Raw genomic sequence first — 12,847 nt, forward strand, 5'->3', positions numbered from 1 at the left:
TACACTTTTTGTTTACTACCTTTTCATTCCATTATTGATGGTTAGAATAATAGCTTTAGTACTAAGAAATAGGCAGATTGTCGTTATGAGCAACTTTGAAATAGGAACGTTGGTTATTGATCAGAAAAATACAGAGCGTCTATATCATTAACTTCTTTCGTTTCATTTGTTTTATTGGTGAGATACAGTCTGATCGTCTGTATAACTACTTGCTTAAATTCAGTTTTTATTTTATTTTTAAATGATCATCTCAAATTTATTACAAGTCGCGAAATAATGTATTATGCAGAAAAAACATATTTTTTTTTATTAAAAGCTTTCGTTTAAGTAGAATCGAATAATACATTGTTAACAAGTAAGTAGATTGGTTTATTGATTAGTTTTGTTTGTGTGATGTTAAGGGGAAAAAAGCAGATCGATTCGTTTGACATAGAGTCAAACCTTCAATCAAATAGTAGTTTCAATGGTATATTCAGATGCAATATCATATAGTATAAAAGAGAAGATGTGATATGATTGCCAATGAGACAACTGTCCACAAGAGACCAAAATGACACAGACATTAACAACTATGGGTCACCTTACGGCCTTACACAATGAGCAAAGCCTATACCGCATAGTCAGCTATAAAAGACCCCGATATGACAATGTGAAATAATTCAAACGAGAAAACTATTCATATAGCTGTTTAATCAACTAATCATAGATAAAAAATGATAATCTCCAATATAACAGGCTTCAAAAACCTCAAAATAGATATATGATTGAAGATATTTTATTTCAAGTTGAGTTTCTAAGAATGGAAGAAGTCGTGCAATGACACAAAACGCATTGTTCATCAATTCAATTATATATATATCCAACACCTTATAATATTAATTATAAATAAACTCAATGTTATTTTACCATGTAAGAATATACGAATATCGTAAATAAGACTTTTATCTAATTACGATAGAAATAGTGATGTCCTATTTGTGATTTGTTAGGCCCGGGACTTTGGTTGAAGCTCGTAGCACCGTGAGTTGGATCAGCGCTGCTTCTACTGAGAGCATCTCGTGAGGCTGACATGGCGTTTCTGTACTCTTCTGTATTTCTCCTTTTATGATCTTCCCATGCACTGTTATGCGCAGGTAGATCCAATGTTTCGTACTGGTGTCTTCCCGATGCAGTCCTCTGATTTGCTACGTCCCTAACGGAGTTCGGAAAACCAGAGTGATTTGCCCTGTTGACCATGGTATATGCTACAGCACGTTGTCCTTCAAATGGTTCGCCTCTAGATTCCCCGAACACCACACGTCCAACAGTGTCTTCGTCGCTACAAAAGGAAAATTACAATATTTAATTAAAGATGTCACTAAAAAAAAGCATGTATACATATATCATCAAATATTTTCACTTTTACCTAAATTTAGTTGCTGTGCGTATACCACATCTTTAAAACTATACCTGAGCACGTACATTAACTTTAGTGCATTCTAGGGGGGATGAAACCCACTATCTCTTTGTAACTACCATCTCTCAATACTTTAGAAGCAGGCAATTAATTTAAAACATATTCTATACCTCCTAGCTAAAAAAAGGTTTTGTTTTTCAAGATTTACGTTTCAAACTTTCTTACATAAAATATAACATAAAGAATTATAGTTAAGTATTATATGTTTGATTCTGAATGTTCAATACCAATATTTCTTTTCTATAATCATGGTTTCATCATGAGCCCTTCAATGTCTTCTCTTTTTATTCAGATCTTGTATACTAGTATATATAAACATTAAAGTACTCACCTAGACATAATGATTCTTGTTCTGTCCTACAATACAGTGAAGTTACATTAAAACACATCTTATATATATACGACAAACATAATTTCCGAAAATAGTGTGTATACAGAATGTTACATGTTATCTATTTTTAGATGGATAGTTTCCATTTCTAAATACAGATTGACAGTATCAGCTGACCATTGTTGACCTTGGCAAGTGGATGAACTAATCATTATGAGCTATTTGTCTCAAGACAAACATCATTTCTGAAAATAGATTGTATACAGAATGTAACATGTTATCTATTTTAAAGTGGAAAGTTTGCCGTTTCTAAATACAAGAAAATTCAAAAAAAGCAACTAAAGTTGAATAATAATTCGACATTTGATACCCAGATAAGAATAGCAGGAGCCATTTGATACAATAGTTATGAATGAAAATAATATGTATACTTCTATAAAAATGTTTAACAAAATCAACTTAAAGTAATAAGAAAAAGTAAAATACAAATAAAAATGTATACATAAACATAAATATTTCTGATAACAGAATGTAAACTGACGCCTTAAAAAAGACACCAAGGAGCTCTAGCTATGAGATAATCACATATTTAAATTGAGAATTTTTTTTGCTCAATCATTGATAAAAGTGAAAAGGTGAAAATAAAATTGGCTCACTTTTGTCAAAATAAGCTAAGAAACATCGGTGATGAATTATTCAATTGCAAGTGAATAATTTGACTTCATTGAATTCGTATTCATGTGAACTTTAATTTAACCCCTTAGGTATAGACGAATCATGCATGATTGATGCGTGCTAGATTATTAAAAGAAAAAAATATGAACATTGAAATTGCAACAAAGGTAAATCCTTTGATGGATTGATTCGATTCACAATAAATCGGATAAAATCAACTTATTTCTTTAACCTTAAACATGTGAAATCAAACACACATGGACAAATCCATTTGCACGAGGTCCATATGCCTTTTTATATTTATGTTTATGTTTATATCGTGTTATGTGACCACCGGTCGTTTTAGGGGTCATCTTGATAGTTAAATATATGACGTTTATACTAAATTACACACGAAACAAAGCTACATATTATGGAGCATATGCCCTGTAAATAAACTCATCATAGATACCAGAACTAAATTTAATATATACGCCAGACGCGCGTTTCGTCTACAAAAGACTCATCAGTGACGCTCGAATCCAAAAAAAGTTAAAAAGGCCAAATAAAGTACGAAGTTGAAGAGCATTGAGGACCAAAATTCCTAAAAGTTTTGCCAAATACAGCTAAAGTAATCTATGCCTGAGGTACAAAAGCCTTAGTATTTCAAAAAAATCAAAATTTTGTAAACAGTTAATTTATAAATATAACAATATCAATGATAATTCATGTCAGCACAAACACATATTTTCTTTTTTTTAATTTTTCATAATTTGAATAATATTTTACATATCCTGAATTTGATAGCTAGTGTTTATGTTGATTTTCAAAAATCATTCAAATATTACAATAAAAAAAGCGAACAACACATGTATATCTTATATCTATATCTCTGTTATATGTAAAGCAGAGGGAAAAAGGAATTTTTATTAATTGACTGATTGTTGTCTGTTTGCATTACGAAGCGTCCGAGACCAAAATGATAATAAATCACATAGGTAAGTTCGGCAATAAACTGACCCTGATAAATGACAGAAAATATGACTTGAATTAAAGGTATTTTAGATAGAGCAAAGAGGTTGGTTTCTGACAACCTAACTACGAACGGTCAAATAGTTCTAAACGTGCAGAGAACGTGACTCTCTCCTTAAGCAAGGAATCATATTTCATATCCCTATTTTGAAACAATACAAATGTATATAAGCTGCACAGTTACACGAATGTAGCTCTTTTGATTGAGTTTCACTAAAAATGACACTTTTTGGTGGTGATTCACAGAAATGAGTGTCTTTTACTGCCTTAAGGAAATACTTGAGTCTTATCAATCTGATGAATTAAGACGATAGTAGACTAGTTCATATGTGTTCAAAATCGAATAAGAAGAGACCAATTAAGGTTACCAAATAAAATCAGGAGGGATCGCCTGAATTCCATAAGAATAGAAACCGGATGTATCTACAGGGTACGTGTCTCCATGCATCACCCGCCATGCGAAGATATGATTCAGTTAGTTAATTAACCTGATAAGCTACTTGGGGTGTAAGTAATTCTGATAATGATAATGGCACTTAAATATTTTGAGACATTATAGAAAAAGAAGATATTCGTGTATGTGCTAGTTGCAAAATATCCGAGATCTCAAAGCAATCAAAATCCATTCAGAACTTACTAAGTACTAGTTAATGGATATATATAAATACTGATGATATGATTGTATTCAACTGAATTTGTAATTTCGTGTTCCTGTTGTTATGTAGGTTTTTGCTCTTTCTAGAAGTCCAGTACGTAAAAAATAGATCACCGGGATTTTCCATTAACTGTTTCAGCACGCAAAACGTGAAAACATATTGTTTATATTCTTAAAATAGAAATATCTTGTCACAAAATCGACTTAATACAGAAATACAAGTGAAAGTATTATACGATCAAAAAGTCAATAAATAAATCTAAATGTCTTTTAAAATGTAAAAGCTCCGAATAATCACGAGTCTTTAAAACTATATAATAAGTAAACATAAACAGGGACTGTTAGAAATCTGCTATCAAATTCTGCATAAAACATAAATTATAAAACATGAAAACAGGCAACCTGGTTGTACTATGGTGTATGACTCCAACCCGAGTTCGAATGCGAGTAAGAGTAAGTCGGTGAGATCTCAAATTAATAACTTTTTTGTAATTAAAACATTAAACTATAACCATAATAGTAATTATATAAATAGTTGACTTTGGCGATTGAAAATAAATTGAGTTTGTTGAGCCTCCTTCACCCTCAGTTTTGTGTGTGTTTTTGCTATCTGGTTATCTGCTGTTGGGTGCAAGCAGTGTATGAGTAATGAAATAATTCATTTGTTTTTCTCTTGACGAGAATCAGAAACGACCAACACTTGTATTAGAAGTTAAAGAGACTGAACTTCAAAAATTGAATAACGGGGTCTGAAAATAGTTATCAAAGGTACCAGGATTATATTCTTGACAGATATTTAAAAAAAAATGTATTGCTCTTAGACATATATCAAATATGTGAAACGCAGGGTACAGTGTAACAGAAGTATGTTTTACTGCGGTGCCCCTTGAATGCCATGTACATATGTATATTTTCGTTTTACAGATGTTGAATTAAGTTTGAAAAATCGTGCGCACGACTTTGAAACTCGAGTGCAACACTTTGATAATCGTGCACACGATTTTCAATTTGGTACGAACGACCTATAAACAAGATTTGACTGTCACTTTATGAACTTGTGCACGAGTTTGAAAGATGAGAAAAGTCATGAGCCCCATCTATGAAAGTCGTACAAATCGTACCAGTTTTTAAGACGTGAGCACGAATTTACAAACTGTTGCACACCAGATCAAATCTCATGCAAACGCTAATGTTTATATTTACATAGCACTTTATGGGCACTGTATCATTACCAACTTTATAAAGAATGGGAAAAAAGTGGCCCTAAATAAACACGTTGATAAAGAAAATGAACGACATTTTTTTAATACGAAAGTTTTTAAATTCTAAACATAATAATCTGAGCGAGCTCAAACAAAAAAGCGCATTTTACACCCTTTAGTCAAACAGTCATTTTATTTGATAAATTGTTTTGTCCTTTCAACCTAAAAAGATTGACCACGGTGAAATACTTTGTGAACATAATCCCCTTTAGCTTACCTGTATGATTCTTAGTCGTTCTCGGACTAGCAGATTATCGTATAATTGAGAGCTGATAACAGCACTTTATCGTTATAATCAATTAGTCATAAAACACCCTTAAAAAGAGGCGACAGATGCAGAGACGTCGAGGAGAGAACAAAACAAATATTAACACATAGCAAAAAACGATGAAGAGCGAAACGATAGTTATACATAGCACTACATATGATAACCGCAGAATGCAACCCTCCAAATTATAAACATTGCTATTTTATTTGATGAAAAGATTCTATAATCTTATCTTATTGTAGATGTGTTTGGATACATTGTCTTCGTCAGACGTGTACTTTATGTCTGAAGAACTGTTACTGTGAACCCGTTGTATTCGCCTGACGCGTGTATTGAGTTTTAGGATCTGTGAACGTGTGTCTGAAGAAACTGGTATAGTATCTGCAAACCCGTTGTCTTCACCTGATGCATGTGACGCATGTTTTGTGTCGTAGGATCTATAAAAGAGCTGTTATACACCTGTCTTGTACGTGATGTGTAAAGGTATTGCTAATGTATTTGTAAATACACAGAACATGTATCTACCTCTACGAAATTGTCTTCGAACGTAGTATTTCATCAATAGATTCTTATGGGGTTTCCTTAATTAATGAAGCAAAGACAATATTGCTTTTATCTTAGTCAATCGAGTATAATCATGAGGATTTGTGCTACAATTTGGAGGCGTATCCCTCTATGATTGTTTGACATGTACATTGGCAACCCTTTTAAAGCTATTCGAAATCAACAGTTAAGGCTTTGGTTACACGAAACATGGTTATATATATTAAGAACGTTCCTGTGTGTAATTGCATAAAAAACAATCAATCTATGGTACATTGTTTTATTTGTACAATGCTCAAAAAGGAATTCTTTTCTTTCTTTCTTCTGTTATTTTGCTGCTTTTATTTAGTTTTTTCACTAGTTATACATGCTATTTAGTGCGGGTGTTTTAGTAGTTTGTTTGTAGAACATTTTATCAAATAAAATCTAAACTCAAATCGTGCTACAGCTACAACCTTTATTTATTAACATCATTCATTGTAATCACATGTTATCATGATTAATTACCAATGTTATCATTAATATAATTAGTTACTTTGAAAACTGATGTAATTATTGCCTCATTTTTAACGTATAATTGTCAAATTATTTTAAAATTGTTCAGAACAGAAGATCTACTGAAATCATGGTTATGACCGGAATGGTATCTATATCAGATATTAAGTTTTTACCAGAAGATGCTATCTACCTTCCAATATCATTGTTCCAAAAAAGCTAGGTACTGATATCCTCGTTCTGACAAAGTGATACTATAAACCTTCTCTGACCAGAAGATGCTACCAACCTGCTGATATCCCTGTTTTCACCAGAATATACTCTCTAAATGCTGATATCCATTTGTTTTTATTAGAAGATGCTATCTTACTGTTGAGATACTGGTTTTCATGTTAATTCAGATATTAACCTTTAAAAATAAAACAATCGAGCGACTTTAACTTTAAAAAAAGAAGTCGTTATCAGCATATATTATGCTCATCGAAAAAAAAATTATTGAAAGTTTTTTTACATTCTTTCTTTTTCGTAATGTCGTTAATAGGATATAACCATCAAAAAATATTATATCCAAACTCGTAATAAGTTCATTTATGATCTTAAATGTTTCAACGGTAAGGGGTATATATATGCATTATATATTAACTAAGTCAGTCAGCATGATTCCTTCTTCCGATTGTTTGAAGACTGAACAATGTCTGGGCTCTCTCAAATAATGTCGATTTGAATGACGTTTTCTGATAATATGATCAAGATTATAACAGCAAATTATGTTCATGCATTGAAAGTAAAGATCAAGATTTCATAGGATTGCAACGATGATAAACTGACAATGCGTTCTACAAAAAGAGAACATCTTTGTTATGACATTAAGGTGCTTTATATAATGGTGCTATAATTGTTTGACGTTTCGATTGTTTATAGATCACCACACTCAATGTTGCTCATTCTTGAGTTGACTATGTTGTGTTTTGTGTAGTTGATTTTCTGTTTGTATTTTTCTTTTTCAACTATATGCATGGCGCTGTTCGATTATTTTACAATTATGAGGGTTTTTTTTAATTTTTCGTCTCTTTTAATTTGGTCATGATTTATATATGTATGAGTACGTAACGTATACATATACTGGCTTTAATACAACAGGATTTTGGTCCCTAGAATCTACATATGTATAATGAAAGAAATCCACGAAAGTATGGAACATTTAAAATGGAAATGTCTAGTTATGACCATATCATGGACAAAATGACATGTCAATATATTTGCTAATGATGAAAGTGAAGCATTTGCATAAACAGCAGCACAGGAAGTCATACAAAGCTGATACCAGAATGTACCACCATAAACCTCCAAGATGTTAAAAACCTGAATGTACCATCATAAACCAAAAACATGTTAGACACTTCAATGTACCACCATAAACCTACAACATGTTAGACACTTCAATGTACCACCATAAAACCTACAAGATGTTGAACACTTGAATGTACCATTATAAACCTACAAGATGATAAATACCTGAATGTACCACCATAAACCTACAACATGTAAGACACTTCAATGTTCCATCATAAAACCTACAAGATGTTGAACACTTGAATGTACCATTATAAACCTACAAGATGATAAATACCTGAATGTACCATCATAATCCTAAAATATGGTATGAGCTCAAATTCACCTATAAAAAGCACGAAGGAGAAATAACATTTAACCTATAGTCCAACAGAGCGGAGGGATAGTAATATTTAGGGACCCAGTAGCTAATGGTCCCTAAGAATTGAGCTGCTATTTTTCAACAAATTTTAGCTTAAACATGTAGGACAACATTTATTGACTGAGCAATCACTTGAAAATCTTAATTTCTATCCTTTGAGCTAATCTACTGCGTTCAAACATTTTTTTTCAACAGGTCGTGAAATAAAGAGCAGACAACAAATAGTAACCGTTTTGATAGAATGTAGTTTACGAATTATTCTTTGTACATGCTAAAGAAAGTTTTTTAACATAAAAAGGATTTTGTTTACAGGTTTGTCATTGAGATAATATATCAAAAACTTTATCAAAAATCCATACAACATTGTTACTCTATTTAAGAAATAAATGAAAGTTCTGTTTCAACAAAGGCAAATATGTGTTTCAAAAATAATGCATTTTGGCAATCGTAATACATTGAACGCAAGTTCAACTTTTGGTATACTTGGATAACATGCAGCGAAATTTGTTACTATACAGACACATGACAATATCTATGCCAAATAACGGCATGCAGATAGCCTAGACACCTGAATGTAACATCAATAACCTGCAAGGTGTTACAGACTAGAATGTACCATCATAAACCTAAAAGAAGGTACAAGCTCAAATTAACTAATTACAAGCACGAAGGAGAAATTACAATGAACCTACAGCCCAAGAGAGTATAGGGATAGTAATTTGCAATCCATATACTTGGATAATATCCAGCGAAATGTGTTACAGACACATGACAATATTTATGCTAAATACTAGTAACGTCATGCAGTTAACCTAGACCTATTGTATCTGATACTAAATAAATCAATTAGATCGTAGAAAATTATATGTCCGAGAAGTGCTCAGTTTCTACAATCTAGATATTTTCTCCATTTTGAAAAATAACTTGGAATTTAATTGCATTTTTGTTTTATTTCTTCGATTTTGATGATATAAATAACTTCTTTGTAAAATTTTTGCTTTTCTGTTTTCGCTGCATGTATGTATATATCCAACATATGTCTGATAACCAATATAAAGAAGGGAAAAAAATACTAGAGGAAAAGTCAAGGTAAAGGGCTCACTCTTATTCAACAATTTTTTTTCTGTTTAGACGAATTCTGTCTTGAACTATAAAATGGCCTGTTTTATACTTTGGTCGGATTGTTGTCTCTTTGACACCTTCCCAATTTCTGTTCTCAAGGTAATTATATTGTTTAGAATGTGGCATATAATTAATATGGCTTTGAATTTTTTTGTTTTGGTTGTTTTATTGATAATGCATGCGCATGAATGCAAAGAAGGAGACAATAACAACGTTTACGCTTCCGGTCCAGCTCGTGTTTCCATAGGGTTCATGCGATTTTACCAGTTTGTGTTTACTTGATTTGTCTCCTCTAATTCGACTTACAAGGTTTGAACGTTGGTAATATACCGTTGCTTTATTTAATACATATATCATGATACTTTTGTTGTCATTGTTATATAATTCAAAAGACTAGCAGATCTTTAAAATAACAGGTTACCTTACGAAGATCTTTCGTTGGATTTTGGAGGTTTTATTCAGGTTGACGGCTATAATACTGCTAAATTTCATTTGGGTTGACGGTTGTATACATTGTATCTTGCTACTTTTATTTTATATTGATGGTTGGATTACTAGCTATAGGACTTAAAACAGACATATCGTCTTTCCTAGCGAAATAGGAAGATAGGTTTTAAAAAGAACAACTATCTTTTTAGAGATGTCATATTGTTAAGAAAACTGGAAGTCGTCTATAGACTGTAGTATTTTAACTACTTTTGTTTCATGTGTTATATTGGTAATAAACAGTTAGATCATCTATATAACTACTTACTGAATTTGATTTTTTCAAATGATCATATCAATTTGACTACTGGTACTAGTTCCGTGAATCCTCAGTCGCGTTTAGTTGAATTGAAATAATATATTGTGTAAAAAAGACACATCATTTATTATATATTACAAGCTCTGTCATTTTTAGTACCTTACTAAATTCAATAAAGAAATACGCAAATTGTTATTATGACTTTTAAGTAGAAACATTCGTTTTGATGTTGGATTGAAATAAAAATAGGCAGTTTTTTCAAGTCACTTTCGTTTCGAATCAAATAATAAAATATTAAGAAGTAAGCGGATAAGTTTCATGATTAATTTACTACAATCAGTTTTGTTTGTGTAGTGTTTATAACAAGCAGATGGAGTCGTTTGAAATGAAGATCCCAAACCTAAAATGAAATGATATTTCCGATGTACTTTCAAATAATATATAGATATAAAGAGGTGTGGCATTAGTGTCAATGAGACATCTGTCCATCAAAGTCACACTACTAGTATATAAAAGTAAACCATATAGTTTAGGTTTTGAAAGTGAAAACTGTAAAATTATAAGAAATCATAAAATAAACTCATCATAGATACAAGCACAGTTCATAATATCTCCAATGTTACATAAAGATAATTTATTTCAAGGAAATTTCTTAGTACACAAAGAACAGAAAAAAAGTCGCACAAAAATGAAAACCCCTAAAAGCATAGTTCAACAATTAAATTATATACCAAACATCATAAAGTATTATCATAAATTATATGCAAGAATATACGAATAAATAAATATATATAATATGTCCAGACTATTCTCTAATAACGATAGAAATAGTGATTTTCTATTCTTGTTTTGTTAGGTCCTGGACTTTGGTTGAAGCTCGTAGCACCGTTAGTTGGATCAGGTTTTCTTCTACTGAGAGCATCTCTGGAGGCTGACATGGCGTTTCTGTACTCTTGTGTATTTCCCCTTTTATGGTCGTTCCATGCACTGTTATGTGAGTCTAGATCTAAAGTTTCGTACTGATGACCTCCAGATGCAGTCCTCTGATTTGCTACTTCCCAAACGGAGTTTGGGAAACCTGGGTGATTTGTCCTGTTGACTATGGTATATGCTACAGCGCGTTGTCCTTCAATTGGTTCTCCTCTAGATTCTCCGAACACTACTCGTCCAACAATGTCTTCGTCACTACAAAAAGGAAAATACAAATTATAATGTAAGAAGTCACCCAAGGAACACCTACACATATATTATATTATCAAAAGTTTTCACTAAATGTTATGTTGCTGTCTTATTCGTGCATACCGCATCTTTACCAAAAAATAAACATGAACACGTACCTTACCTAAAATTGCGTACTTAAAAAGATAAAATGCACAACTCTTTTTATAACTATTCCCTGGCCAAACTTAGAATAAGACTCAGTGATATTGCCCTACTATAACATTTAATCTAAAACCAAGCTGATTCAATCCTTGAATGAAACAAGAATCATTTTTTACAGATATCCTGAGGCTGTACCTTTGTTTTTATTTTCGCAGATTTGTATATTAATTTTTTAGCTATAGACATTTATTTCAAGTTTAATATTTGGTTGTTTGGTGCAGAATGTCAAATAACTTATATTTCTTTTCTGTAATCACGCGTTTAAATGATCTCCTTTGGACGGTGTAAAGATTTAAAGGACTTACCTAGACATAATGATTCTTGTTCTGTCCTACAGTACAGTGAAGTTACATTCAAACACATCTTATATATACGACAAACATAGTTTATGAAAATAGTGTTTATACAGAATTGTTCATGTTATCTATTTTAAGATGGGGAGTTTTCCATTTCTTAATAAAGAAGGACATTGTCAGTTGACCTTGGCAAGTACACGAACTATTAGTAGTTAAAAGACATCATGAGCTATTTGTCTCTGTTGAAATTCTAAAGACAAGACGTTTTCAGTACTTGTTTTGTGTATTATTCAAAACTAGCTTTAGCTGATTTCAAATGTAAAAAAACACTAAAGTTGAATTTGAACTGTAGTACCCAAATAAGGAAGGATGCATTTGAAAAAATATTTATGATTCAAAACAAAATATATATACCCCTAAAAATGTATAAAAAAATCAAAACTTAGTAGTGAATTAATACAAATATAATTGTATCCATTAATATTATATTTCTGATAAGAGAAGGTAAACCTCAATGTAAACTGACGTTTTAAATATGTTGATTTTCATCAGCCTTTAAAATAACAAATTTATAAGATTTCAACTGATACATATTAATATTTTGACAAGTCTAGGTGTTACTATTGCTTGATTTTTAGAATTTTTAAATTGGCATTTGAAGGGGAGGAAACTCTTAAGTAAAGCATTTTTCTGAAGGAATCTACATGGAATTTTGCTAATTTGTATTTTAACCAGAAGACGGTGACCCTATATTTTCTTTTGAAATTCTCAAAGCATTTTCTAAAAGCTATTATCTCGCATTTTATTTGACAATTCTAACATTAAGTTTAACTTCTAATCACATAATGAAGCTTTTTTCTATATAATGTATACAAAATGTGGCATTTTGTC

General features: G+C 31.4%; 2 protein-coding genes across 2 annotated transcripts; both read right to left on the bottom strand.

Moving 5' to 3' along the window:
- Positions 1 to 759: 759 nt before the first annotated feature.
- LOC134712727 (spore cortex-lytic enzyme-like) lies at positions 760 to 1,921 on the bottom strand. The gene is made up of 2 exons (XM_063574565.1): positions 1,788 to 1,921; positions 760 to 1,318 (listed from the first exon to the last, which is right to left on the bottom strand). Exons 1-2 carry the CDS (start codon positions 1,793 to 1,795, stop codon positions 946 to 948), a joined length of 381 nt encoding a protein of 126 aa, XP_063430635.1. The 5' UTR covers positions 1,796 to 1,921; the 3' UTR covers positions 760 to 945.
- An 8,993-nt stretch (positions 1,922 to 10,914) lies between these two features.
- On the bottom strand, positions 10,915 to 12,095 carry LOC134709810 (spore cortex-lytic enzyme-like). Its single transcript, XM_063569949.1, has 2 exons — positions 11,966 to 12,095; positions 10,915 to 11,462 (listed from the first exon to the last, which is right to left on the bottom strand). Exons 1-2 carry the CDS (start codon positions 11,971 to 11,973, stop codon positions 11,090 to 11,092), a joined length of 381 nt encoding a protein of 126 aa, XP_063426019.1. The 5' UTR covers positions 11,974 to 12,095; the 3' UTR covers positions 10,915 to 11,089.
- Between the last annotated feature and the right edge of the window lie 752 nt (positions 12,096 to 12,847).

This window comes from Mytilus trossulus, chromosome 3, assembly GCF_036588685.1.
Source record: "Mytilus trossulus isolate FHL-02 chromosome 3, PNRI_Mtr1.1.1.hap1, whole genome shotgun sequence".
NCBI classification, from domain to species: domain Eukaryota; kingdom Metazoa; phylum Mollusca; class Bivalvia; order Mytilida; family Mytilidae; genus Mytilus; species Mytilus trossulus.